This window comes from Ctenopharyngodon idella, chromosome 18 (genome assembly GCF_019924925.1).
Source record: "Ctenopharyngodon idella isolate HZGC_01 chromosome 18, HZGC01, whole genome shotgun sequence".
NCBI classification, from domain to species: domain Eukaryota; kingdom Metazoa; phylum Chordata; class Actinopteri; order Cypriniformes; family Xenocyprididae; genus Ctenopharyngodon; species Ctenopharyngodon idella.
The window spans coordinates 16,347,473-16,373,822 of record NC_067237.1 but is presented as its reverse complement, the minus strand read 5'-3'; the positions used below and the strand labels follow the sequence as shown (position 1 = coordinate 16,373,822).

At 37.9% G+C, this 26,350-nt stretch overlaps 3 protein-coding genes across 5 annotated transcripts; 1 reads left to right on the top strand and 2 right to left on the bottom strand.

Moving 5' to 3' along the window:
• Positions 1-4,223: 4,223 nt before the first annotated feature.
• zgc:101562 (C2H2-type zinc finger protein) lies at positions 4,224-8,798 on the top strand. 3 transcript variants are annotated; one of them, XR_007926229.1, is made up of 4 exons: positions 4,367-5,054; positions 6,244-6,882; positions 8,218-8,247; positions 8,513-8,798. XR_007926229.1 is itself a non-coding variant. In XM_051870724.1 (3 exons), coding segments are annotated over exons 1-2 (600 nt in total). In that variant the 5' UTR covers positions 4,367-5,053; the 3' UTR covers positions 6,843-6,880; positions 8,218-8,798. The 3 variants fall into 3 exon arrangements, 1 of the variants encoding a protein (XP_051726684.1); XM_051870724.1 differs by having other exon boundaries at positions 6,244-6,880; positions 8,218-8,798; XR_007926230.1 differs by lacking the exon at positions 6,244-6,882 and having other exon boundaries at positions 4,224-5,054; positions 8,218-8,798.
• A 156-nt stretch (positions 8,799-8,954) lies between these two features.
• On the bottom strand, positions 8,955-14,911 carry dnaaf4 (dynein axonemal assembly factor 4). Its single transcript, XM_051870719.1, has 10 exons — positions 14,614-14,911; positions 14,139-14,408; positions 13,883-14,030; positions 13,064-13,194; positions 10,766-11,003; positions 10,511-10,641; positions 10,296-10,405; positions 10,015-10,168; positions 9,830-9,935; positions 8,955-9,393 (listed from the first exon to the last, which is right to left on the bottom strand). The coding sequence occupies exons 2-10, from the start codon at positions 14,259-14,261 to the stop codon at positions 9,278-9,280; spliced, it is 1,257 nt and encodes a 418-aa protein (XP_051726679.1). The 5' UTR covers positions 14,262-14,408; positions 14,614-14,911; the 3' UTR covers positions 8,955-9,277.
• A 146-nt stretch (positions 14,912-15,057) lies between these two features.
• Positions 15,058-22,533, bottom strand: pygo1 (pygopus family PHD finger 1). Its single transcript, XM_051870721.1, has 3 exons — positions 22,298-22,533; positions 21,305-21,390; positions 15,058-19,308 (listed from the first exon to the last, which is right to left on the bottom strand). Exons 1-3 carry the CDS (start codon positions 22,344-22,346, stop codon positions 18,286-18,288), a joined length of 1,158 nt encoding a protein of 385 aa, XP_051726681.1. The 5' UTR covers positions 22,347-22,533; the 3' UTR covers positions 15,058-18,285.
• Positions 22,534-26,350: the final 3,817 nt, after the last annotated feature.

The following is a 26,350-nucleotide window of genomic DNA, read 5'->3' as shown; positions in this document are numbered from 1 at the left end:
ACATTTCATGCAACTTTCAGAGCAAGTACAAGTCAATCAGCCGAAGTTTTGTCACTCCTGCAATGCAAGACCAAAGAAGACGGATGTGTGGGTTGTCCAGTCGTCCGAAGTCCGCTGATCCCTTAACCGAGCAGCTTCGCAAGCTTGTGTCATTAGAACATGAAGATTATACGTGTCCCCTTCCCTCTTGTTCTCAACCCGCTCCGAAACCTCTTTCAGTGCTCCCTCTGGTTTCTGCCGATGATCATGAAGACCCTCCACCATTTCTGTCCAGGCGACTGTCATCTCGCAGTCAAAGTCGTGTACGTCATATAGCCAGTCGTGCACGTGAGAGACAGCAGGAGGCCTCCAAACAGCGGGAAGTAGTACTCCGCAATAAGCCAGTCTCCTCCCAAAACCCTCCACCAAATAGGCACTCTACAGGCTCTTATATCGCTGGTTACCTGGACCAGCTGGGTCCCGAGGCCCGAGGCTTGCCTGAAGGAGCCTGCACCTCGCTACACTACGGATACGGAGATCGCTACTATAATGACGATTCTGTACTCCCTCCTGACTTCTCCAACCCATCAGAACCTGAGGTCTTCTTCCTGCTTAGGCTTTGACCTTGCATCTCACCTACTGTTTTTGACTGTGCATGTATTTCCTAGTTACAGCTGCAACTACATGTAGCAGGACACTTCCAGAACTGTGTACATATACCATATAACACGGTCTCCTACATGTGCTGTATCAAACTAATTATTTTATATACAGTACCGGTAAAAAGTTTGGAAATGTTACTATTTTTAATGTTTTTGAAATAAGTATCTTATGCTCATCAAAGCTGCATTTATTTGATTAAAAAATACAGAAAATTGTGAAATATTATTACAATTTAAAATAATGCTTTTCTATTTGAATATATTTTAAAATTTCATTTATTTCATGTGACGCAAAGCTGAATTTTAAGCATCATTACTCCGGTCTTCAGTGTCACATGATCCTAATATGTTGATTTATTATCAATGTTTGAAACAGTTGTTCTGCTTAATTTTTTTTTTTTTTTTATAACCTGTGATACTTTTTTTCAAAAAAATCAAATAAATGCAGCCTTTATGAGCATAAGAGACTTCTTTTAAAAACATTAAAAATAATGTTTCCACTGGTACTTTACATGTGATCCCTGTCATGCTTGAAAAAATATATTGTTCAAAATGTGTGTCGTCTCAAGGTGAAATAATTGAATTGGAAATTCTTGGAGACATTTTTGTTGTTGTCAGCTATTTGTTCTTTTTTAAACTATGTAGTACAACATGAAGGGGCATCTCTTTTTATTCAGTCTTCCTGCATATTATGTTATTTGTATGTCTGTGTAGTCTGTACATACTATGTTGGTAAATGTATCCTCAGTCAAAGCACTATGGGTTTTCACTTAAATATTAATTACTGTGACGTTTTTTTTCTTTAGCATGTGAACCGTGAACATTTTCAGCATGACTATGCACAGACCTGTAGATGCTGTGCTCTGATTTTGCACAGAATGATTCTGTTGTATTGAATGCAATACAGCACATTTACCTGCTTGCTCTGACTTGCTTGCTTACTATTAGTCATGAATTTAAAGAAGTTTAAAACTCTTCTTCATATTCTAAAGTTGTATGGTTAAAGTTTTATTTTTATAATTGCTTTGATACAGAGAGCAAAAATAACATTTGTTAGATATCTTAATATTTAGTTTTCTTTTTAAAGAGACAAAACATTCTTTTTTCAATTATCCTGTGCTTAAAGGCATCCAGTCTGTTGTTCTTTTTATTGTTGCTCATCCAAGATGAGTGTTAGCATTTTCCTACCAATGCAATAAAATTATGAAATGTTTGCTATGAGGTAAAATATTTTTTTGTGTGGTTTCCCTCATCAGCCTCTCTAATATCTTCATCTCCAATTTTCAAATTTGTCTCTCCTTATCACTTTGCTTGTTACATGTTTTGGTTTTGTCCCACAAAAAAAAGTTAGTTTGACACACATTTACCTCCTAGAGCCAAATTCTCATTGCTTTAAGACTGCAAAAAGTTGTCATTACAGCTTGCTGTATTGCTGCTTACAGTATGATAGTTGAGTAAAAGCAAACACAAAAACTCATGCTGATGTTAGACAGGACTGTTTTGTCAGGAAAACTCTGGTGAGAGTTTGTAATTAAAAGTCATTTTGAGGCTTTCTTGCAGATAGGGCTTTGTTTGGTCAAGTCTGAAGATTTTCTGATTTTTTTTCTACTTTCTGAGTATAATTAAATTGTGTTACTTTCACTTGTAAACTTCAACTTGGCTACATTTATTTTTCACCATAAGTACTAAGTACAAGTTTTGTCTTTTGCCCTTCTTTAAAACAACAGCTTTGGCTAGTATGTTTGCTTAGCTTCGCGTTCTCTGGTAAACTGCAGCGGGGGAATGAACGAAGGAAAATGTCCTCTCTGTGCACATCTACCATTAAACTTCGCGCCTCTTGAGCCAAAACAACAACACGGTGGCGGCTGCCGAAAGGAAGATGCATGGGAGTTGTAGTTTTACACGGAACCATCCCCTCATTAGCGTCTTATCATTCTTGAACTCTAAAAACTACATTTCCCACGAACACCTCGGCACAGGACTAACGTATCCTGTGAGTGAATTTATGAAGTATCTCTGTTTGCGTTGCTGATTAGTTTAATCTGTCGATTCCGGCGTTTAAATATAATTTCCCAATAAATCTAGTTGATCGTAGGATGAAATGTTAGTTTTTACGCCTTTTATTTATGCGTCTGCGCCGTTGACGTAACCGGTCATTGCCATAGAGACGAAACTACAACAAACACAGGCGTTTGAACGTCCGCTCGCGCTGTAAAACTGGTAAGCTTGTATTTACACTTTAAATTACTTTTTGATTAAATTGATCTTTGTTATGTAATATAGGAACTGCGCTAGAAACATTTTGAATAAATTATGAATAGCCTAATGCATAAAATGTTATAAATATTAAAATTGAATAAATAATTAAAAATAAAAAGCTAATATATATATATGTGTGTGTGTCCAAATAATAAATAGTACAATTTATTTAAAAATGTATTACAATAAAAAAAATTAGAGAGACCATTTACTAGAAGTTCAGAGGATATTTATAAATTCTGGTAATACCACTGGTAATTGCATTTAATATCTTCTTAAAATCATATTTTTAAGAAAAATAAATTAAATTAAGCAGTGGTCAATAAAAAGTATGGTAGTATCTATTAACTGACCAGTCACTTTAATGTGGTTTCCTCTTTAATGCATCTACTTTCAGTCATTATGTCAAATCCAGAGCATCATCCGGTTCCATGTGCTAATCCTGGAAATCCAATCTTCTCCTGCATGCACAAACCAGGATCTCATTCATCAGCTGAAGATCCAGCAATGGCCAGATCTCAGAACCTGATGTTTAAAACTACATCCAGCGACTACGGAGCTCGATCAGCGACATTTGAATCCTCGCCCTGTTCCTATCACCCCATATCCCAGACCTTCTCACAGCATCTCGGATTGTGCGGGATGTACCAGGACAATTCCTTTAATACCAGCTTGGACCACAGCCATGTGTATATCCCAAATTACAAAACTCAATTTAAGGGACAGTGACCAAACACATTTGCATCTCTTATTTGAGTCGCTTAACTCAAGATAGGCCATGTTTGTTGTTATTGTAATTGACCTTTTTGACCATGCTTGATGGATATGGCTGTAATAAACATCCACTTAAAAACTTGGAAAAAAAAGTTACAAGTGTACAAAGAAACATTTCTTTATTTATGGTGTCACATGACAATTGTGAACCAGCATTAAAAACATACATTTTTATGTAGCATGTGTGCTTATGTATATTTATTAGTCCTGTCAAATCAATTAATCACATCTAACATAAAAGTTAGTAAATATATATAAATATATGTATATTTACATACACACACAAAAAATATATACACAAACTTTTGTTAGATGCGATTAATCGTAATTAATCGATTTGACAGCACTAATATTTATGCATCATAACATTTTACCTAAAGATCGACTCAAAAATAAGCACATTTTCTCGATTTAAAACAATAAATCACATGTTCTATTTATTTTTTCAAAACAAAAGATTATATTTAAAACACTAAAACGATAGCGCACATAAAGCTGATTTGTCCTATGGACATCTTGAGGATTCAGGATGAGAGAGCAGCATTGTTTTTGATTGGGTTTTAGATCTGCTTGAAACCTAAAGAATGTTTTGCATTTATAGTCTTTGGTGGAAGTTCCCCAAACCGGAAGTGCCACGCATAATCTAAAATGCAGTAGGCTGGTTAGGAAAAAGGTGGATAGTAGCATCTAGTGGCGAACATTTAAAATCGCACCTCTGTCAAACTGATTCATTGAGTTTTTTGTTCCTGAAATAGCAGCACACACTCATTTTAACTTGAATTGTGTGAACCAGACCAGTAGTTTGAAATACCGGGTTCACCAAGGTTAAAACTGTAAATTTGGTTAAGTTCATTTTGGTTAATTATATAATAATATATAAAAAGTCAACCAATTTTTAAGTTGGCCACATTCTGGAATCCATTAGCCTACTATGCTAGGTACAAAAAAAAAAAAAAAAAAAAAAAAATCGCGCCTTTTCTTATAATTCTGACTTTTCCCTCGCATTTCTTTCTTCCGTTTTCCCCCTAGCAATTCCGAGTTTATATATGAGGAAAAAACATTCAGAATTGTGAGATAAAAAGTCTCAATTACCCATTTTAATTTTTTATTCAACAAGCTTCCATACATTTCGATTAATAGCCAGTAGTATTGGCTAGAATATCTCAGGTCATATCAGTAATAGTTTGTGCAGTATTTCTCATACTTGTATTGTGACACACTTCCGGGTTGGCTGAGCTGCATTTTTGCACGAACGTCTACAGAAAAAGTCTACAGTGTCGTCGAATTTCTGTTCTTTTCACAGCAGAAATCAAACTGTCTGAAAGTGTACAGTGCGGCAGCTCTGTATATACACAGGACATCGCAAAGCCTATATAAACAGTAAGTTTTTAATAATCTGCGTGATAATTTAGGATTGAAGCATAACTAGACCATCCACGTTGAGATGACTGAAGCTTAAACTGTGACCCTGGACGAAGATCGCAGTAAAGATAGTTTGCGGTTCGAAATTCAGATTTCTCTTGGCTATAAATCCACAGTGCGCTGTTGTAGACATTGCAAATAATTTTGCATGTCATTCTTCATGAGTTGTGAATTCAGCACCTCTGGTCAGAAATCGTGGTTTTTAAATAAACACGCAATCAAAGTTTATACAAAATCACTTGACAAACTTTCACAAGCGCATTTTAGTGTTTCTCACTGCTTTGTTCTCTTTTTCTTGTGTAATAATGTTTTAGGTAGTCATCTATTCGGGTCATACTAGGCTCAAATATACTATTTGTGATTTGTGAAATATTTGGTCATTTAACCCTTTCCTGAGTCATTCTTTTCACTATTCTGATTTGTGAAATCTTTCACAGTACAATTTTGGTCATTTAACCCTTTCCTGAGTCCTTAATTTCACTAATCTGATTTGTGAAAGGTTTTTATAGTAGTTTTTGTCAGTTAACCCTTCCTTGAGTCCTTAACTTCATTATTCTGATTTGTGAAGTCTTTCACAGTACAATTTTGGTCAGTTAACCTTTTCCTGAGTCCTTAATTTCACTAATCTGATTTGTGCAAGCTTTCACAGTACAGTTTTGGTCAGTTAACCCTTTACTGATTCATTAACTTCACTCGTCTGATTTGTAAAATCTTTCACAGTAAAGTTTTGGTCAGTTAACCCTTCCTTGAGTCATTAACATCACTACTCTAATTTGTAAAAGATTTCACAGTTCAGTTTTTGTCAGTTAACCCTTTCCTGAGTCATTAACGTCATTATTCTGATTTGTGAGATTTTTCTCAGTACAATTTTGGTCAGTTAACCCTTCCATGAGTCGTTAATGTCACTATTCTGGTTTGTGAAAGGTTTCACAATACAGTTTTTGTCATTGACCCTTTCCTGAGTCCTTCATTATTCTGATTTGTGAAATCTTTCACAGTACAATTTTGGTCAGCCTATTTGTCTGTTTTACTGGATTCTGGAACTCATAATAATAATAATAATAATATGTGCATTTTCTTAAAAATGAATATGCAATAAAACAAATTTCATGGCATTGAACATATATATTGTACCCACCACGTATAGTGCCCACCATGGATCATAAAGAAGAAGAACAGGAAGAGATGAAAAGGAGGACGACACTAAAAAAGAATTCAGCGCACAAGCCTCATTATTGCTCAAAGTGTGGGATGAGCTTCAGTGTGAAAACGCGGTTCACGCGACACATGCGCATTCACACCGGAGACAAGCCCTACCGCTGCCCGCACTGTGACATGTGCTTCAGATCGCAAGAGAATCTCTCCGAACATGCACGCAAACACACCGACGACAGACCTTATCACTGCCCTCAATGTGGCAAGGGCTTTGTACGACCAGGAAGACTTGAAATCCACAGGAGAATCCACACTGGAGAAAAGCCACATCACTGCGCTCAGTGTGAGAAGAGCTTCAAGAGCACGGAGGAGCTGCAGAGCCACGCACTCATACACGCGGCAGAAAGGAATTACCACTGCTCTCAGTGTGAGAAAGGCTTCAGAAGAAAGGGTCAGCTGGTCAGACACATGCGGATACACACCGGAGAGAAACCCTATAGGTGCACGCGGTGCGAGAAGTGCTACTCACGGGCAGAACACCTCAGAGAGCATCAGATCAGAGCTCACCAAAACGACACACACATCCACTGAGAGTGTCCAAAGACCAATGTGCAGCAGAGAAACCACATGTGTGAGCCACTGACCTTTCACAAATCAGAATAGTGAAGATTGTGACACACAATAGGGCTTTTCACACTGCGCTTAACCCCGGGTTATCTTCGTTCTTAAAGGGTTAGTTCACCCAAAAATGAAAATTCTGTCATTAATTACTCATGTCGTTCCAAACCTGTAAGAACTTCATTCTTCTTCAGAACACAAATTAAGATATTTTTGATAAAATCCGATGACTCAGTGAGGCCTCTATTGACAGCAAGATAATTAACACTTTCAGATGACCAGAAAGCTACTAAAAACATAAAGCAGTTCATGTGACTACAGTGGTTCAACCTTAATGTTACAAAGCGACGAGAATACTTTTTGTATGCTAAAAAAAACAAAATAACGACTTTATTCAACAATATCTAGTGATGGCCGATTTCAAAACACTGCTTCATGAAGCATTGAAGTTTTACAAATCTTTTGTTTCAAATCAGTGGTTCGGATCGCCTATCACTGCCAAAGTCACGTGAACTATTGAAATTTCGAAACACTTATGATGTAAAGAAGCCTCGTTTACTAAAATCATGTGACTTTGGTGCTCCGAACCACTGATTCAAAACAAAAGATTATAAAGCTTCGAAGCAGTGTATTGAAAAACATTATTGTTGAAAAGTCGTTATTTTGTTTTTTTTGGCGCACAAAAAGTATTCATCGCTTCATAACATTAAGGTTGAACCACTGTAGTCACATGAACGGTTTTAAATATGTTTTAGTAGCTTTCTGGGCATCTGAAAGTGTTAATCTTGCTGGCAATGCAGGCCTCACTGAGCCATCGGATTTCATCAAAAATATCTTAATTTGTCTTCTGAAGATGAACGAAGGTCTTACGGGTGTAGAATGACGAGGGTGAGTAATTAATTACATAATTTTTATTTTTGGGTGAACTAACCCTTTAACACCACTATGTAAACCGGTTGTATGCTGCGTTTATCCAATCAATGACACTGACACCGCAAACATGCAAATAAGAACATTAACCCAGGGTTTAGGAATGTACAATGGGAAAAGTCAGTTTATGGACACTCAGGATTAATTGTTAATCCCGGGTAAATTATGAGCAGTGTGAAACGTGAAACAAAATAACCCAGGATTTAGTTTACCCAGGGTTTAGAATAACCTAGGGTTAACTATTTCAAGTGTGAAAAGCCCTAGTGAAGGGTTAACTGCCTATAACTGTACTGTGAAACCTTTCACAAATCACAAACGTTTGTAAGTTCGGCAGTCATGGAAGAGTTAACTGTCCTTAGAACATATTTTTGTATGGGGATGCAAACTGTACTCATTTTTATTTCCTATTTTTCAACAGATGTCAGATTGGCAAAGCTTAAATGAGTGTGTGGGTGAAGAGTGGTGGGAGTTGGCATACAAGTTGTTTCTTGAAAGCGATCCAAAAGGGATGATTCTGAATCATTCTGAATTATATTTGAAGGGGCGATAAATGGAATGATTATGGATTCCGCTACGATACACCTGTTCCTCCTACTGGGACATTCCGTGATGTTTCTAAAAAGGCTATTTTGGTGGTGATCTCAAGAGCAAGGAGAATGAATTGGCACAATTGGAAGGATCTAGATCAGCCATCTTCTAAATCTGATGTACAGGATCTGGACGAAAAGGACAAGAAACTTATAAACTGTGTTATTGACCTGATCTATAAAGAGGATGGCAGCCCTAGACCATTTAATAGATACTATTGATCAATAGTGTCTGGCTCTGAACTAAATGTAATTTGCATTACTATAATAGTATGTATGGTTATTCTGTTGCATGCTCTAATTAAAATTAATTGCATATATTTACTGTGTAGAGACTAAATATATGAGACAGTATTATGGCTTTAATTTTGTTAAATGGTTATGTTAATAAAATCTTATTTCTTAAGCATCACTTTTGACTGTTCTTGTGTAAGACTGCCCTTGCGTAACTTCTTTCCGTATGTTATGTACACATCGTGGACACACCTAGACAAAACAAGAACTAGACCCTGGACACACTGGTACACTTGCATGCAAACGGGATCTCAAGACATGCACATACAGTCAGTTAATAATTTAATAGTATTTAATTCTCATTTGCATCCATAGACTATTAACTCAAGATCAAGGTCGTGTTTTGTTGTTATCTGGGAATATATACAGCAAAAAAGTATTGCGCATATTAGATGAATATGGTTGCAATAAGCAGTTCTGTATTTTATTGGGAAGACAAATACTGTCAGAGTAAAGTTCATAAGAGTATGAATAAAACTATTTCTTCAGCCTAACCAGTCTTTATGTGTGGTTTCATATTACGTTCATGTGTGTTCAAGTACATTTCTGCATTAATTACAGTTGCACCCATAATCCTAGTTGGCATGCTGTGGATTTTTAGGAGCTGGATGATGACGTGGTGCCCTGTATGATCTCACGAATCTTGTCTGTATCAGTTCGCAGGGCTTCATTTTGTGGGTCGATTTCTAGAGCCGCTTGGTAGTCCAGAAGACCTAAAAAACATCAGATTGATTTAATAGTGAAATACTTCATAGATGTTACACTCCATTTCAGGAGTTTCTCATGCAGAAATTAAGAATGCATTTTAAATTTCAATTCAAATTCTCAGTTTGAATTACATTTGCATGGAAGTAGCAAAAAGGATTTAGAGTTGTACTTAAAATTTGAATTTCATTTTTAATAAAATCATAAAAAAATAACTTTAAGTTATGGGAAATGGCAAGGGAACCCAGAATGCTCTAATTCACTTGTGTTGATGTGAATATTCAAGTCTTTTTTTTTTGTTGATAAAACTCTGATGGACATTTTGTTCTTCTGTATGCCATAATTAATGATGGATGTGAACAGTGCACTGAACAGACAAAAAAAGTATTTTTATGCCTGCAGAGTTTGATGTGTTTTGCATGAAAGCAGAATATGATCCAGTACCTTCCACATAGAGCTGGAGTTCACAGAACGCTGTTCCTCGCCTCACGTGAGCTTTCAGTCGAGCCGCAGCGTTTGCAGCGACCGCAGGCGTCAGCAACTCAAGGGCCTGTGAAAAAGTGAAGGGAATCTGTACGCTGTATATGAAAAGAACCTCTACATGTTATTTAAAAAAGGAAAAAACTGACCTGAGAGCTGTCCTCAATGGCTTTGTGAAGATTTCTCAGTTTGAGATGACAGGCCGCTCGATTAGAAAATAAAGCCGGGATCTTCCTGTTGAGTTTTATGGCAAGATTATAGGCGTTGACAGCGGCCTGGAAGTTTCCTGCCATGAACAATTTACTGCAGAAAAAGGAAAAAACAAAGTAGGTGATTATGGTATTTAAAAATGTCTTTCTTTAAAACAAATAAATCTTTTGACATTTATATTTATCAAAAAATATCTCTGAGTGTGACCTGTGAAACTCACTCGCCCTTCTCTTTCAGCCAGTCTGGGTTTCTCTCTTCCTCTCTCAGATCGTCCAGTTCGGCCAGATCCGTGTCCACTGCTCTCCTGGCTTCCGCCTGCTTCTTCAACCACTGCTCACACACACACACACACACACACACAGACATCATATGTGTATGATCCTCAACATTACAAACCAATATAGTGCTAATCTCTATTGTTAAAGCAGGTCTGACCTCTTCCTCCTCCGGGATGCGAGACTCTCTCAGCGCGGTGGGAAACACTCGTGGAGTAAAGCTGATCTTAATACAGCCAGCTGATCTGGGAGCAGGTAGATCTTTTGGCTTCTGTTTGCTGCTTCTCTGCCCTAGAAAGAAAATATGGTAATTATATTTTTTGACTGCTGTTTTATGGTATGAAGAGACGAGCATCATGACAGCACTTGTGTAACATTAGATCTGCTCTGGACCACAGAATTAAAGTTTGTTTACCAGATGTAGTGTTTCCAGTATTGTGCAGTGGTGTGATTGCAGGTGTAACGTTTGCACGCTCTGTTTTCTGATAAATCGGTTTGTTTTCGTGCTTGCCGGCTCCTTGCAGCTTTTGCTGGTTCTCGTTTTCTTCTGCCGTTTTTCTCTGCTTTTCTCTCCAGAAATCCAGTTCCACCGTGGCTCTCGCACACTCTTCATCCTTCATCTTCTGAATCCTGTCCCGCTCCTCATTCTCAAGCTAAAACAAAGGCACAGAATTCATCAGTAAACTAATGTTAGAAATAACATTCAAATACATGAGAAAAATCTCTGTCTAATCATATACAGCAAATAAATATGTGCATTCATTCAAAAACAGGTAGCTTAAAAAAAAAGGACACCAAATCAGTCATGTATACATACTGGTAGTATTAGTTGTACAAACCCGATTCCAAAAAAGTTGGGACACTGTACAAATTGTGAATAAAAAAGGAATGCAATAATTTACAAATCTCATAAACTTATATTTTATTCACAATAGAATATAGATAACATATCAAATGTTGAAAGTGAGACATTTTGAAATGTCATGCCAAATATTGGCTCATTTTGGATTTCATGAGAGCTACACATTCCAAAAAAGTTGGGACAGGTAGCAATAAGAGGCCGGAAAAGTTAAATGTACATATAAGGAACAGCTGGAGGACCAATTTGCAACTTATTAGGTCAATTGGCAACATGATTGGGTATAAAAAGAGCCTCTCAGAGTGGCAGTGTCTCTCAGAAGTCAAGATGGGCAGAGGATCACCAATTCCCCCAATGCTGCGGCGAAAAATAGTGGAGCAATATCAGAAAGGAGTTTCTCAGAGAAAAATTGCAAAAAGTTATCATCATCTACAGTGCATAATATCATCCAAAGATTCAGAGAATCTGGAACAATCTCTGCGCGTAAGGATCAAGGCCGGAAAACCATACTGGATGCCCGTGATCTTTGGGCCCTTAGACGGCACTGCATCACATACAGGAATGCTACTGTAATGGAAATCACAACATGGGCTCAGGAATACTTCCAGAAAACACTGTCGGTGAACACAATCCACCGTGCCATTCGCCGTTGCCGGCTAAAACTCTATAGGTCAAAAAAGAAGCCATATCTAAACATGATCCAGAAGCGCAGGTGTCTTCTCTGGGCCAAGGCTCATTTAAAATGGACTGTGGCAAAGTGGAAAACTGTTCTGTGGTCAGACGAATCAAAATGTGAAGTTCTTTTTGGAAAACTGGGACGCCATGTCATCCGGACTAAAGAGGACAAGGACAACCCAAGTTGTTATCAGCGCTCAGTTCAGAAGCCTGCATCTCTGATGGTATGGGGTTGCATGAGTGCGTGTGGCATGGGCAGCTTACACATCTGGAAAGGCACCATCAATGCTGAAAGGTATATCCAAGTTCTACAACAACATATGCTCCCATCCAGACGTCGTCTCTTTCAGGGAAGACCTTGCATTTTCCAACATGACAATGCCAGACCACATACTGCATCAATTACAACATCATGGCTGCGTAGAAGAAGGATCCGGGTACTGAAATGGCCAGCCTGCAGTCCAGATCTTTCACCCATAGAAAACATTTGGCGCATCATAAAGAGGAAGATGCGACAAAGAAGACCTAAGACAGTTGAGCAACTAGAAGCCTGTATTAGACAAGAATGGGACAACATTCCTATTCCTAAACTTGAGCAACTTGTCTCCTCAGTCCCCAGATGTTTGCAGACTGTTATAAAAAGAAGAGGGGATGCCACACAGTGGTAAACATGGCCTTGTCCCGAATTTTTTGAGATGTGTTGATGCCATGAAATTTAAAATCAACTTATTTTTCCCTTAAAATGATACATTTTCTCAGTTTAAACATTTGATATGTCATCTATATTGTATTCTGAATAAAATATTGAAATTTGAAACTTCCACATCATTGCATTCCTTTTTTATTCACAATTTGTACAGTGTCCCAACTTTTTTGGAATCGGGTTTGTACTTGCTTTAATTATTATGATTATTAAACAAACAAAAAGCAGACACTTACTAGATATGATGATTCTTAATACTGCACAAAAGTAATAAGAATCATAATTAAGGGGAAATGTGCATGAAAATAAGCTTCATTTATCATTGATTTAATCATTCTTTAAGCAAAAAATAAAATAATATATGATTAAAATGACAGTAAAACAGCAGAACCTTACATTCAGACTCCTATGTGATAATGTGAGAATATCAAGAAAGCCGTAAAACCTTAAATCTGAAACCAAAAATGCATTTAGACCTTCATCATGGTTTCCAGTGCATATTTCTTCTCCTGCTGAATCTTGGCGGCTTTGGCTTTAGACTTTTCTGCTTCTTTCTCCTGAACTTTGAGAATTGCTTGTTCTCGAACCTGCTTCTGTTTCTCTTTATCTGTGGAATAAAAATATACAATGTTTTTATAATAACTGTATGTCTCAATATCTAATATCAATAAACTAGTCGTATTCTTATACATGTACTATGTCAATACTACTTGGGACTAAATTGTCCCACTTTTTAGTGAATAAAATTATACTTTTAAGTATACTTAAAGTGTAACAGTAGTAAACTTTGAGTATACAACTAGTTTACAACTACTTTTTTCATTTGTACTGCAACTATACTACAAATGAACTTACTGATAGTTTACAAGTTAAATACTTGAACATTTCTTTAGTTTATGAAAGTACACTTTGAAGTATACTCAGTAAAATGCTAGTTTAGTAGTTTTATACTTGTTCTTTAAGTGAACATAACATCATACCTATTTATACTATTTATATATTTTTGCACTTTAAGTATACTACTATTTTCCTATTTAGTTATTCATTTTTATACTTGAAATATACCTTTAACTGTATATACTTATATAACTGTATATAAGTATATACTTACTTTTCAGTCAGTATAAGTCAAGTATACTTAAGTGTACTTTTAAGTATATTTCTGATAAGTAAGACTGAAAGTATACTTTCTTATTTTTTTAGTTTAAAAGAAGTATACTAATAGCACACTTGAATAAACTTCTTTTTTTCATATGGGACATTTCTATGTAATGAAAGGATGAAAGATCTCCTACCAATATTTGTAAAGAGCTGCTCCCACAATTCATCTCTCCTCTTCTGCAGTGTGAAAACTGCAACACCATTTCCAATCCTGGCTTCACTTTTCTCCTCATTAATTGGCCCAAATAAGAAAACTTCGAAAAGAAACGGGGGGAAACTCACCTGCGCAACAGTTCAAAACATATGAACCGAGTAACGTTACATGATACCGTCGTGTGTTACACATATGACTATGGCACGTTAAAGTTACACATTCTGTTTAATGCTGACCTTCAGATACTCATCCGTGCAGATGACATGGACGTTAGCCGTCTTCACTCCTTTTAAAGGGACGCTAATGTAAACTGTGTTCTGGTTTTGTGTCCATGTGTGATCTCTTACTATCAGAGGCATCTCTGACTCTCCTGAGCGAGACGTAAACACTGGTTGCTAGGGGAGGAGCGATCGATGGCGGTCCTCATTCGCGGCTGCTAAGCCGTCCGCCATATTGGACCGGTCAAAGTCGGCCCGTTAACTTTGGAGAGCAAGTTGACTGAGTGTCTGCAACCGTAGTTAGACGCATGAATATCTATATCTGCAATAGACTTCAGCAGATGATTTCGCTAAACTAACACAATACAACTAGGCGAAGGCATCAGCTAACACATTAAAAAGTTATCATAGTAATAGTAAAAACATTAAAAAAGTACCATAGTAAAAACCTGTAATATTCATACATATAAAAGCACAAACCAACACATCTCACCTGTGAAAGGTTATCCCATTTCTTCGGAATCTCGGTGGTTTCACAACCAGAAGCTGGCATTATCATTGATTCTTACTGTGAGCGACGACGACACGCTGACCGTTCCAAGATGGCGGGCACCTACGTGTCTCTGGAGCGGTCGAATGTGGCATATCAGTTTTTCCTCTCAAAATCAAACTTTATCATAATTAATCTTACATAAAATTAAATAGATTATTTATTAGAAGTTCAGTATGGTTATATTATGTTTTCTGCTTAATATTGCCACTTATATCTGTATTGAAATTATCCATTTTTGTCAGAATTTATGTATGTTGGGTCCAACTCTGTGCATAATGATTTGTTACTGTAAGACATGCTAACATTATCACGTTACAAATAAAACACATCAATAAGATCTGGGCAACTCTTCATTAAAATTAATTGACATTGCATAGGGGAAAATTACTTTAAAATCAGTTTTATTAAACGCAGTTCGAATAATACATTTGAATAATGGCTTTTCCAAGGTTTCTCTATTAAACAAGGCTGTTTTTCACAGAGAAATATTAGTTATCATAACACACATGAAAACTTTGATTTACATTCAATAATGTATGTGCTGTACCATCTTGGTTTTGAGGATGCCACAAATGTATTCACTTCATATTGTTCATTATTGGCTCCGTACATTCAATGTCCTGTTATAAAATTAGTTGAACAAATATTCTCACCCCATATTGATAAGTGGGTAAATGATACACTGCACAATGCCATCAGCTCAAGATCTACCTTATTTAAAAAAACAGAAACACATTTAAGGCACCAGGGGTCAACAGTCAAATCTGGCCAATTATACAAAAATTGTTTCTACATTATTTTGTCTTTTTAGACATTATTATTACTGCACAATGCACTACACATGAACACTGTCATGAATTCACCCCGATAACACGTTCAAGTGCTTTTTTAATAAAGAAGGTAAGGAAATACACTATGCTTTGTTTACATTATCTTGCTTAACAACTGAAGTCAGATCAGCACTAGTTGCAAAACGTGAGCAAGACATGAAGTTTACATTCACAATGTTTCCCAGCTCTATGGAAGAGTAACACACGCAAAACAACGGAACATGTAACGTTACAATTGTCCAGACAGACAGAAATTTTACTTTCTAGAGTTTCTTGTAATTCTCATTACTCTCAATGGAAATTCTCATCATACAGCATACAGGATCTTTAAGCATTACAATCTTGATTTTCTTTAAGCAAAATATAATTTCTTATTCATCTATTTTCTTTGGGGTGAATTATGACCTGCACATGTTCTTTTCAGGTTTTGTGAGATTCTACCATGAACGTTGTGTCATTAAATTAAGATAATTTTGGGAGATAACAAGCTAAAAGTATTTTTGTCTTTATAAATATATATATTTTTGTGCCATTTCATGCATCATGCCCGGAAATAAGGCCTTCAAGTAACAAACCTCCTCAGTCTTGGCCAAAAATAAAAATGTCAATCAACCCAGTAAAGAAAGCGACAAATAACAAAACTTACAAAAATATCAAGTGCATCCAAAGTTTCAATGTCAACTTGTTCTCTGGCTCTGTTAATTCAAGATTTTCACTTCATTTGATCATAAAACAATCAAAGATCCAAGCTGTTTGAAAAAGAGTAATAAGAAAGCAAAATGCAATCCATCACAACCAGGAATATTGCTCACTAAGACTAAACTACATGCCGCTACAGTGAAACAAGACACATGTGATGATATCCATCAGAAAATATGCTACAGTAAATATTCTACAGCTACATTCAATGGGAAAGGCCCAATCATGTTGAGCATCTACAAAACGCTCTTAGTTTATATCAAGTTTTAGAGCATCACGTATTGCTAGAGTTTAGATTTGACAGTAGAACATCTTTCTGGATAAATAAAATGCTGCTTGTGATTTTGAGTTACTCTGAAACCTGAATACTGACTGTTAAGAGTTACGATGTAAGAAAACTCACCATTAATAAAATCAGATATTCAATGACACAGCTGGTTCATACATTAATCAAGGTGAGCCAAAGGAAGACGTCTGACAGCGAACGATCACTGTCAGAAAATAAAGAAATGAAGGGTTCTTTTGTAAGCACAGCCAGACCTCCGGATTTAAAGGCATTAGAAACATTAGATATCTACACAAGGAATAATTCACCCAAAAACTATTACACTACTGTTCTAAAATTCATTTATAATGTTTAAAGGGGACCTTTTCACAAGTCTCTGGTGTCCCCAGAATGTGTCTGTGAAGTTTCAGCTCAAAATACCCCACAGATCATTTATTATAGCTTGTCAAATTTGCCCCTATTTAGGTGTGAGCAAAAACACACCGTTTTTGTGTGTGTCCCTTTAAAAATGCAAATGAGCTGCTGCTCCCGGCCCCCTTTCCAGAAGAGGGCGGAGCTTTAACAGCTCACACTTCGGTTGCTCAACAACAACAAAGCTGGAGAATCTCACGCAGCCAAAATGAGGATTGTCAGTAACGGTGTTCAGCCTTACATTGTTCAAACCGGAGTCGACACTGATGGAGAGACTCAGGAAGAAGTTACAACTTTTAGAATGAAACTGGACGTTTCTGAATGGTTAGTGGATAAATTTATGTAGTTGCTGTGAAGTTGATTCAACTCATCGACTAGGATGTGCCGTCATGTTAATCTTTTGTGCAAAACCCGTATGGACGCCCACTATACATAGTGTACCTGTTTGCCAAACAGAGCCATACACACCAGGCTAATGTTTATGATTGCTATCAAATGCTGTGAATGTTTTCAAAATATTGCTCGGACAGAAACGCTCCTTTTTTAGCTATCGATCTTGGTCAACTTGCAGGCTATCCAAGCTAACAAGACTCGAAATGGTGTTCTGTGCTCATCTGTGAAGCCAACAACAGAACAGTTAACATGCTTTGCTCAAATTTTGCCATGGCATTAGAACTGGTACACCGTTTTCACTTGCAAAAACAAAACGGCAGCACCATGGGTGGAAACGTGCAGATTAAGGGGCGGTAATATTATAATAAGATCCCCTTCCTACAAGGGGAGCGAAATCTAAGCAGCTTGTTTTGTCACATGCTTGCAGAGAAAGGCTTGCCAAAAACAAAGTTACTGTATTGACTTTTTTCACGTTCTCTATGTTGGTAGATGCACCGGGGACCCGATTATAGCACTTAAACACGAAAAAAGTCAGATTTTCATGATATGTCCCCTTTAAAAAATTCTGTTTCAAATAAATGTTTTTTTGAGCTGATAATAATCATAAATGTTTCTTGAGCAGCAAATCAGCATATTACAATGATTTCTCAATGATCATGTGACACTGAAGACTGGAGTAATGATGCTGAAAATTCAGCTTTGATCACTGGAATAAATTACATTTTAAAATATATTACAATAGAAAACAGTTATTGTAATAATATTTCACTGTTTTTACTGTATTTTTGATCAAAAAATTGTACAGTAGTGTATATTTAAAAAATTATTTTATAAAAAAGGAAGGTGAGTAAACTCTAACAGAACTTTCATTTTGGGTGAAATATTTTTGAGTAGAAACAAAAGAAGCCAAAAGAACTTTGGAACTCAGTTCAAACAGAAGAGAAACAATTCATTTGGACTTCGACATCAGCGACTCCTCGCCATCAGTCTCACTCACGACTGTCCTTCACCGGTAACAGAAGGCGTCCCTGACACCTCTCGGGTTTTGAGCAGCTGTGCTCCTTTGTCCTCCATGCAGGCGTCGCAGCCCCAAACAGCAGACGTCTCCGCCGTTAGAAGATTGTACGCCGTCTCGGTCATCCCTGTGCAAACTCTGTGGAACCATTTCTGACACGAGGCCTCGCACAGAATGGCCTCTTGGTCATCGTTCACCTCGCTCAGGCATATCCCGCACGGGTAGACGGGCTCGGACGAGGAGGATGTGCTCCTCCTGTTTAGGACTTTATTATTGGTCAAAGCTCCGGCGCCTCTGCGAGCTCTATCCGCCGCGCCGTCTGACGACTTCTTCGATGGTTCGTTATTGGAGTGAAGGACGCCGTTGAGTTTTTCCGCTCCGCCGTCCAGTCCCTTCATCTTCAGCTCTGCCGTGTTCTCCTGAGGCGTGTTCTCTTCACAGTTTTGATTTTGCTTCCGTGGCGAGGGGTTTTGCGTGGCGTTTTTGTTCACGGCTTCACTCGGGTCCTGTTTGGGCGTTGGCGTGCTGGACTTGTTTTGTTGCTGAGGGCTCATATCCCGGGCTGGATTCCCCTCTGGACCGAAACCACATTCAGGACTACCGCTTTGGTTGAGGTTTTGAAGAGGCATGTGATTGACATGCTCTGATCTGAAGTGCATGCTGTTGTTGTTTCCGCCACCAAACGGCTGCCCGTAATGCGGGTTCTCGGCATGACCGTAGTTAAATCCCGGTGCCCGGTTGAAAACCATGGGCTGGTTTCGCATCTGGTAAGGAGGCCCGTACGGAGAAGGCATCCTGTTGGGCATTTGTGGGGCCATCCTTGGCGGCCCATAGACACTAAACCCTGGGTAAAGTGAGTGGCCGAAATAAGGGTTAGCAGGAGGCAGTGGCTTCAGGGATGGGGAGCTGAAATTGTCATCAAAAGGGTTGGAAGCTATTAGGTGATCTGAGCTGGGGTTTGGTGGAGGAGCATATTCAGACAGAGGAGAGAAGGACGGTGCCTGTCGAGAAAGAGACTTTTATTTACAATCCTGAATATGAAAATGAATATAAGCAGAATTTTCTCCATATTTAGTGACTTCTTCTAGACCTTGCCTCACTTCCTAAACACATTAAGACAGTGGTGTGAGAATGGACGCCTATGAAAGGCTACTCTTCCGTTGATAAGTTTGGGGTCCGTATGATTTTTATTATGTTTTTGAAAGAAGTCTCTTCTGCTCACCAAGGCTGCATTTATTTGATCAAAAATACAGTAAAACTTTTCAGCATCATTACTGTCACATGATCCTTCAGAAATCATTCTAATATGATGATTTGATGCTCAAGAAACATTTATGATTATTGTAAAATGTTAAAAACTTCTTAATTTTCAAAATAGAAATCTTTTGTAACATTATAATGTCTTAACTGTCACTTTTGATCAATTTAATGCATCCCTGATGAATAAAAGTATTAATTTTTTTTTTTTTTTTAAATTCCTGGCCCCAAACTTTTGAACAGTATTCCATAATAACTCATTGTTCTAGCTTGTACTCTTCTGAATGATGTCTACTTATTGCCTCTTTAAGATGAATCGCTTTTTGTAATATATATATATATATATATATATATATACACACACCGATCAGGCATAACATTATGAGCACTGACAGGTGAAGTGAATAACACTGATTATCTCTTCATCACGGCACCTGTTAGTGGATATATTAGGCAGCAAGTGAACATTTTGTCCTCAAAGTTGATGTGTTAGAAGCAGGAAAAATGGGCAAGCGTAAGGATTTGAGCGAGTTTGACAAGGGCCAAATTGTGATGGCTAGACGACTGGGTCAGAGCATCTCCAAAACTGCAGCTCTTGTGGGGTGTTCCCGGTCTGCAGTGGTCAGTATCTATCAAAAGTGCTCCAAGGAAGGAACAGTGGTGAACCGGCGACAGGGTCATGGGCGGCCAAGGCTCATTGATGCATGTGGGGAGCGAAGGCTGGTCCGTGTGGTCCGATTCAACAGACGAGCTACTGTAGCTCAAATTGCTCAAGAAGTTAATGCTGGTTCTGATAGAAAGGTGTCAGAATACACAGTGCATCAGTTTGTTGTGTATGGGGCTGCATAGCTGCAGACCAGTCAGGGTGCCCATGCTGACCCAGAACTGGACCACGGAGCAATGGAAGAAGGTGGTCTGGTCTGATGAATCATGTTTTCTTTTACATCACGTGGATGGACGGGTGCGTGTGCGTCGCTTACCTGGAGAACACATGGCACCAGGATGCACTATGAGAAGAAGACAAGCCCGCAGAGGCAGTGTGATGCTTTGGGCAATGTTCTGCTGGGAAACCTTGGGTCCTGCCATCCATGTGGATGTTACTTTGACACGTACCACCTACCTAAGCATTGCTGCAGACCATGTACATCCTTTCATGGAAACAGTATTCCCAGGTGGATGTTGTCTCTTTCATGCTCCTGCCACAAAGCAAAAATGGTTCAGGAATGGTTTGAGGAGCACAACAACGAGTTTGAGGTGTTGACTTGGCCTCCAAATTTCCCAGATCTCAATCCAATTGAGCATCTGTGGGATGTGCTGAACAAACAAGTCCGATGCATGGAGGCCCCACTTCGCAACTTACAGGACAGAAAGGATCTGTTGCTAATATCTTGGTGCAGATACCACAGCACACCTTCAGGGGTCTAGTGGAGTCCATGCCTCGACGGATCACCGCTGTTTTGGCAGCAAAAAGGGAACCAACACAATATTTGGAAGGTAATGTTATGCCTGATCAGTGTATATATTCCTCAATTGTAAGTCACTTTGGATAAGTATCTGCTAAATGAATAAATGTAATATTTAATAAATGGTAAATACTGTACAGTTGTTTCTTATTCAAATGATGCAATTTGCACTTAAATGTGGTAACGTTGTGATTCATGACGACGCTAAAATTTTTAGAAATGTCTAAGGAGAAAATAAAAGGGAAACAGTTCTGTCTGGCAGTTCATGAGGGAGTACCTGTGTGCTCGACCTGCGTCTCTTTTTATCAGGGCTTCCCAGTAGCAGCCCAGGACCTCCTAAAATATCCAGACTACCTTCACCTCCTGTGAAATCAAAAAGCGAGTTAAAATAAAATCATCATCTAAAATATTTATGGTCAGTCCAAAAAATATCATGTCTATAGCACTGAAATGTGTATACCATAAGGTCAAAATTTTAACGACCCAATACAATATTGGGTCTGTTTTTAGATTACATCACTGCCATGAACCACACTTTGCTACTTGTGGGAGGAACACTCTCATTCAAGAGATGGTATCATCAATAATTAGGGATGTTTTTCCTCAGAAGACTGTACATTTTAAATGTGCATATTTGTCGACACTAGCATATAGATGAAAATGCTGAAATATAAAAGTTGGTTTCAAAGGGTTATGAAGTGATACATGCTGGAAAATGTTATAATCTGTCTTACACCATTACATTAGAAGATTACAACAATAATATACAAGTACTGTAGTGTTGTTTAGTAAGTTAAATTAGATTATAAAAACTAACTGGGTGACATTTTCAGAAAATAAGCTATAATAAACTGTAATGACATCAACCCTTGATACTTATGTACAGCATTGCTATCATTTTCACTACCTTCTTATAACTTTTAACTGGTGGTATTTGCTTTTAAATGCTACAAAATAAACATTTCATTGCCAGTTTTACTGTTGCATGCTCTATTGATGTGCATTTAATAAATAAACGTTGATATGATTTTCTCTCTAATGCTGATCGACTCCAAACTTCCCAAAAACTCCCTATAAAGTAGCGTTTATCTGACAGCATTCACTTTGAGGCCTGGCGTGCTTTCCTTTTCAAATGCGTATCTGAATATGTCGCTGTCTACTTTTCTGTTCTTCGCCAAAGGCCTGAAGGCCGCCAGACCGCTGCTGTCGCTCCGGTAATTACGACAGACACCGAATCAAGCCTCTAAAAACACGGAAAAATCCACGTTACCTCGGTTTCGTTTTAGAGAGAATGAATCTTTATCCTGCTCTGTTGACATTACAAGCTCCCTCACATGACTCAAACGAAAAAATGGTGTAACTTTGATGTCAGAAAGAGTGAGTGTGGTCAACTCGTCTCGTTCTTCCCCCGTTTCGCTGCAATCACGGCGGCGGCGGCGATCCGTGCGCGACCGGGAAGCGAAATTGTTATTCCTACTATGGCGAAGGTTGCGCTATTAATATTCATGAGTTAAACCGTCGCCATTTGAAGTATACCTACTACGTCATCGAAATCTATTTAATATTAATGAGACAAAGGCTTCGCCTCGCACACAGCGTTCTCACAGCTCATTAATATTAAAGAGAACGCCATTGGGCAACGTCAGCACGGCCTAATTTATATTCAAAAGCTAAGCTTTCGCCATAGTAGTTTAGGTAATCGCGCGAGCAGGAAAGCTGCACCCGTGTACAAAGTTTGGGAGGAGCGGACACCTTTGACTTGTTGTTTTACGGGGCAGTTCACGAAAATAACCGACTGCTCCGCTTGTGTTTGTTTACTTTAGCGCGTTATATATGAAGGCTGAGAGAAAAGTGGCGCGTGAGGCGGGATTGTCGGTGGAGTGCGCGTGTGTGAGCGCGCAGATACCCCTCTCCATTAAAGCACGTGCGTGTGTCTGAAGTATTGCGTTTGATGTTACACGCGCCCGGGACCCGTGAGATGATAATGATTATGATCATTCGCTGATGATGTAATGTTATAATGTTATAAAGTGATGTCTGACTGCATTTTAAAAGTTTTCATTTACCTTGTGTGGTTAAAGTGTTCCTGCAACAGGGCACAGCTGCACATAATGTTAAGACATATTTTATTTTATTAAAAAAAAAAATATATATATATATATATATATATATATACGTTATATATAAACGTATTTTTAAAAAAAATCTTTAAAATATAAAGAAGGATTAAGATTTCTTGAATAGAGCCACTTTCGTTTACTTTCCCCTTAATTATTTATTGGCACTACAAGGCCATAACCATGTCTTGAACATTGGGAGGGAACAATTTTTATTGTTTATTGTTTTTTTTGTTTTTTTTTTAAAGGAATTAAATAATTAAAGGATTAAAAGAGATTTAAGGGGAAAAAAGAAATAAATTAATCGGTACCCACCCTCAGCTGATTTCCATTACAGTATTTGCAATGACCACCCCTTCTAAAACTGAACATATTGCCTAAAAGAAGTTATGTTGCGGAAGTTATGACATCTCAGATTTGCTTGACCAGTCGGCGGAAAGGGGCGTCTCATGACCGCCCACATGTGGAAAACAAATTTTGAAGTCATTTATCTGTTTTTTAAAACGAAAAATCAAGCCGAAATCTCGTTGACTACTAAATTGACTATTTCTGTCATTCATCTACAGAAGTTTAACTTTCATGTTTGTTTCATTTATAGTCACCATAATGGTGATCAGTGTTTCCATAAGTTGGGCTCTTAACTCTTATAGTACTGTATGTTTGTCTTCTCTGGCTGCTGTGACAGTGTGATTGTCAAACGAAATGAGATCAGATGATGATTTTATAATCATTGTAAGACAGCATGAATTACTGACATCATTTGAATATAATAATTGTGTTGTGCCATTAATACACTTAAATTACAAACCTGGTTTTACTGTAACATGATATTACACTGTATTGCAGAAATCAGTTGAAGTCAAAATGAACAAAAATCATGAGCAAAAAATAATAAACTACTATGACAAACACAGATATGAGCAATCAGCGTATGAATCTCAACAATGGTGACAACAAAATGTTCAGACGATCAGATCAACTCTGGACATCACAAAAAGCTACTAAAAGACAGAACAAAAATTACAGCAAAAATAAAATAGTTAGAATTAAAAAAAATAATAGGACAATTCAGCTGCATAATTATTCATGCTGTGATGCATGCTGGGAGTTTTGTACGATTCTTCCCAGCATGCATTGCGGCATGACACTTTTGGCTGTCACCATTGTTGAGATTCATGTGCTGATTCTTGATGTCTTTGTGTGTCATCTCTGAATAACTTTGTGTTTTTTTCTTTAAATCTTCTGACAGGTTTTGTCACTTTATAACATTTCAGTGATGGTCAGTTTTGTTTGATTGTGAGATCTCAATCGGTTTCATTTTGCTATGAGATTTCAATAACTGTCAGCTTTGTTTCATTCGGGATTTCGATGACGGTTGGTTTTGTTCCTTTGCGAGATTTCAGCGACGGTCAGTTTTGTTCATTATGAGATTTCAATGATGGATGGTTTTGCTCCTTTGAGAGATCTCAGCGATGGTCAGTTTTGTTCCTTTGCGAGATTTTTCCAGCATGCATTGCGGCATGACACTTTTGATTGTCACAATTGTTGAGATTCATGTGCTGATTCTTAATGTCTTTGTGTGTCATCTCTGATAACTTTGTGTTTTTTCTTTAAATCTTCTGACAGGTTTTGTTCCTTTATAACATTTCAGTGATGGTCAGTTTTGTTCCTTTACAAGATTTCAATGACGGTTGGTTTCGTTCCTTTACGAGATCTCGATGACGGTCGTTTTTTTTCCATTAGAAGATCTCAATAGTTGATGGGTTTTTTTGTTATGAAATTTCAATGACGGTTGGTTCTGTTCAGTTGCAAGATCTCAATGATGGTCGGTTTTGTTCAGTTGTGAAATTTCAATGACAGTCAAGTTTGAAACGATTTAAACTTTTGGTTTTGTTTCATTATGAGATTTCAATGATGGTTGGTTTTGTTCCTTTGAGAGATCTCGATGATGGTCAGTTTTGTTCCTTTACAAGATTTCAGTGACAGCCGGTTTTGTTCCTTTATGAGATTTCAATGACGGTCGGTTTTGTCAAAGTCATTTCACTCGGCGGCCATCTTTGAAACGCCTCTCAGGCATTCAAGTGCAGCTCCTATCTCTTTGAATGGGGAAACATCAAATTCTCCAAAGCTGTTTGCCAAGCTTTCGATTCAATTTCATATTTGAAATCACCAATGAAATCTGACAACAACTGTCTCATAAATTTTGTTTCTAAACGCTCGAATCATGACAAAAAAACAGCATTTTTCAGGCTAGATCAAGCTAATGCGCATACACAGTCCTAAATGCGCGTCTCGCGTCTCATTTCGGAGTTGACTGTTTCTATAGGAACCGGAGCTTCTAACGGCCGCTGCAGTGACGCGATGACTTTACCAATCGGCGATTGGCTCTTATTTAGAAGGCGGGGCTTATTCCACCATATTGCGCGATGCACTTTCTCCCATTCAAAACAATAAGAGTGATGCTTCTTGTGTTATTCTATAGTCTTTGGTTTTGTTCCTTTACGAGATTTCAGTGACGGTCGGTTTTGTTCGGTTATGAGATTTCAATGGCTGTCAGTTTTCAGTGATAGTCGGTTTTCTTCTGTTATGAGAATCCCATAAAGAATTCTATTTTGAATAAATTCTGTTCTTTTTAACCTTTTATTCATCAATGAATCCTAAAAAAATGATCACAGGTTCCAAAAAAATATTAAGCAGCACAACTGTTTCCAGCGCTGATAATAAATCATCATATTAGAATGATTTCTGAAGGATCATGTGACACTGAAGACTGGAGTAATGATGCTGAAAATTGAGCATATGAGACTTTTTTCAAAAACATCATTTGTGATGTGAAACTAACTAACTACCTGCATGGTATGTGACGTAATGTAGGGATTATTTTTGCCCCAGGGTTACACCCCTTATTTTCTGGGGTTTATTTTAACCCTTTATTCAGTACAGTTTATGGCGACTGTACTGGGGCATTGGGCAGTGTGCTGCATGGGCTATTTTACACCAGGGTTACACTCTTTATACAGTACAGCTTATTGCGACTGTACTGGGGCATTAGGACCCACTCAGGACACAGGTTGATCAGACCCACTAGCCTTTCTAATGCCTCTTCCCGCAGCTACCCCGTCTCCCAGGAGGTCTCTCATCCAGATAGAGATTGGGCTCAACCCTACTTAGCTTCAGTGGGTGTGCAGGTGAAAGCTTCAGGTTGA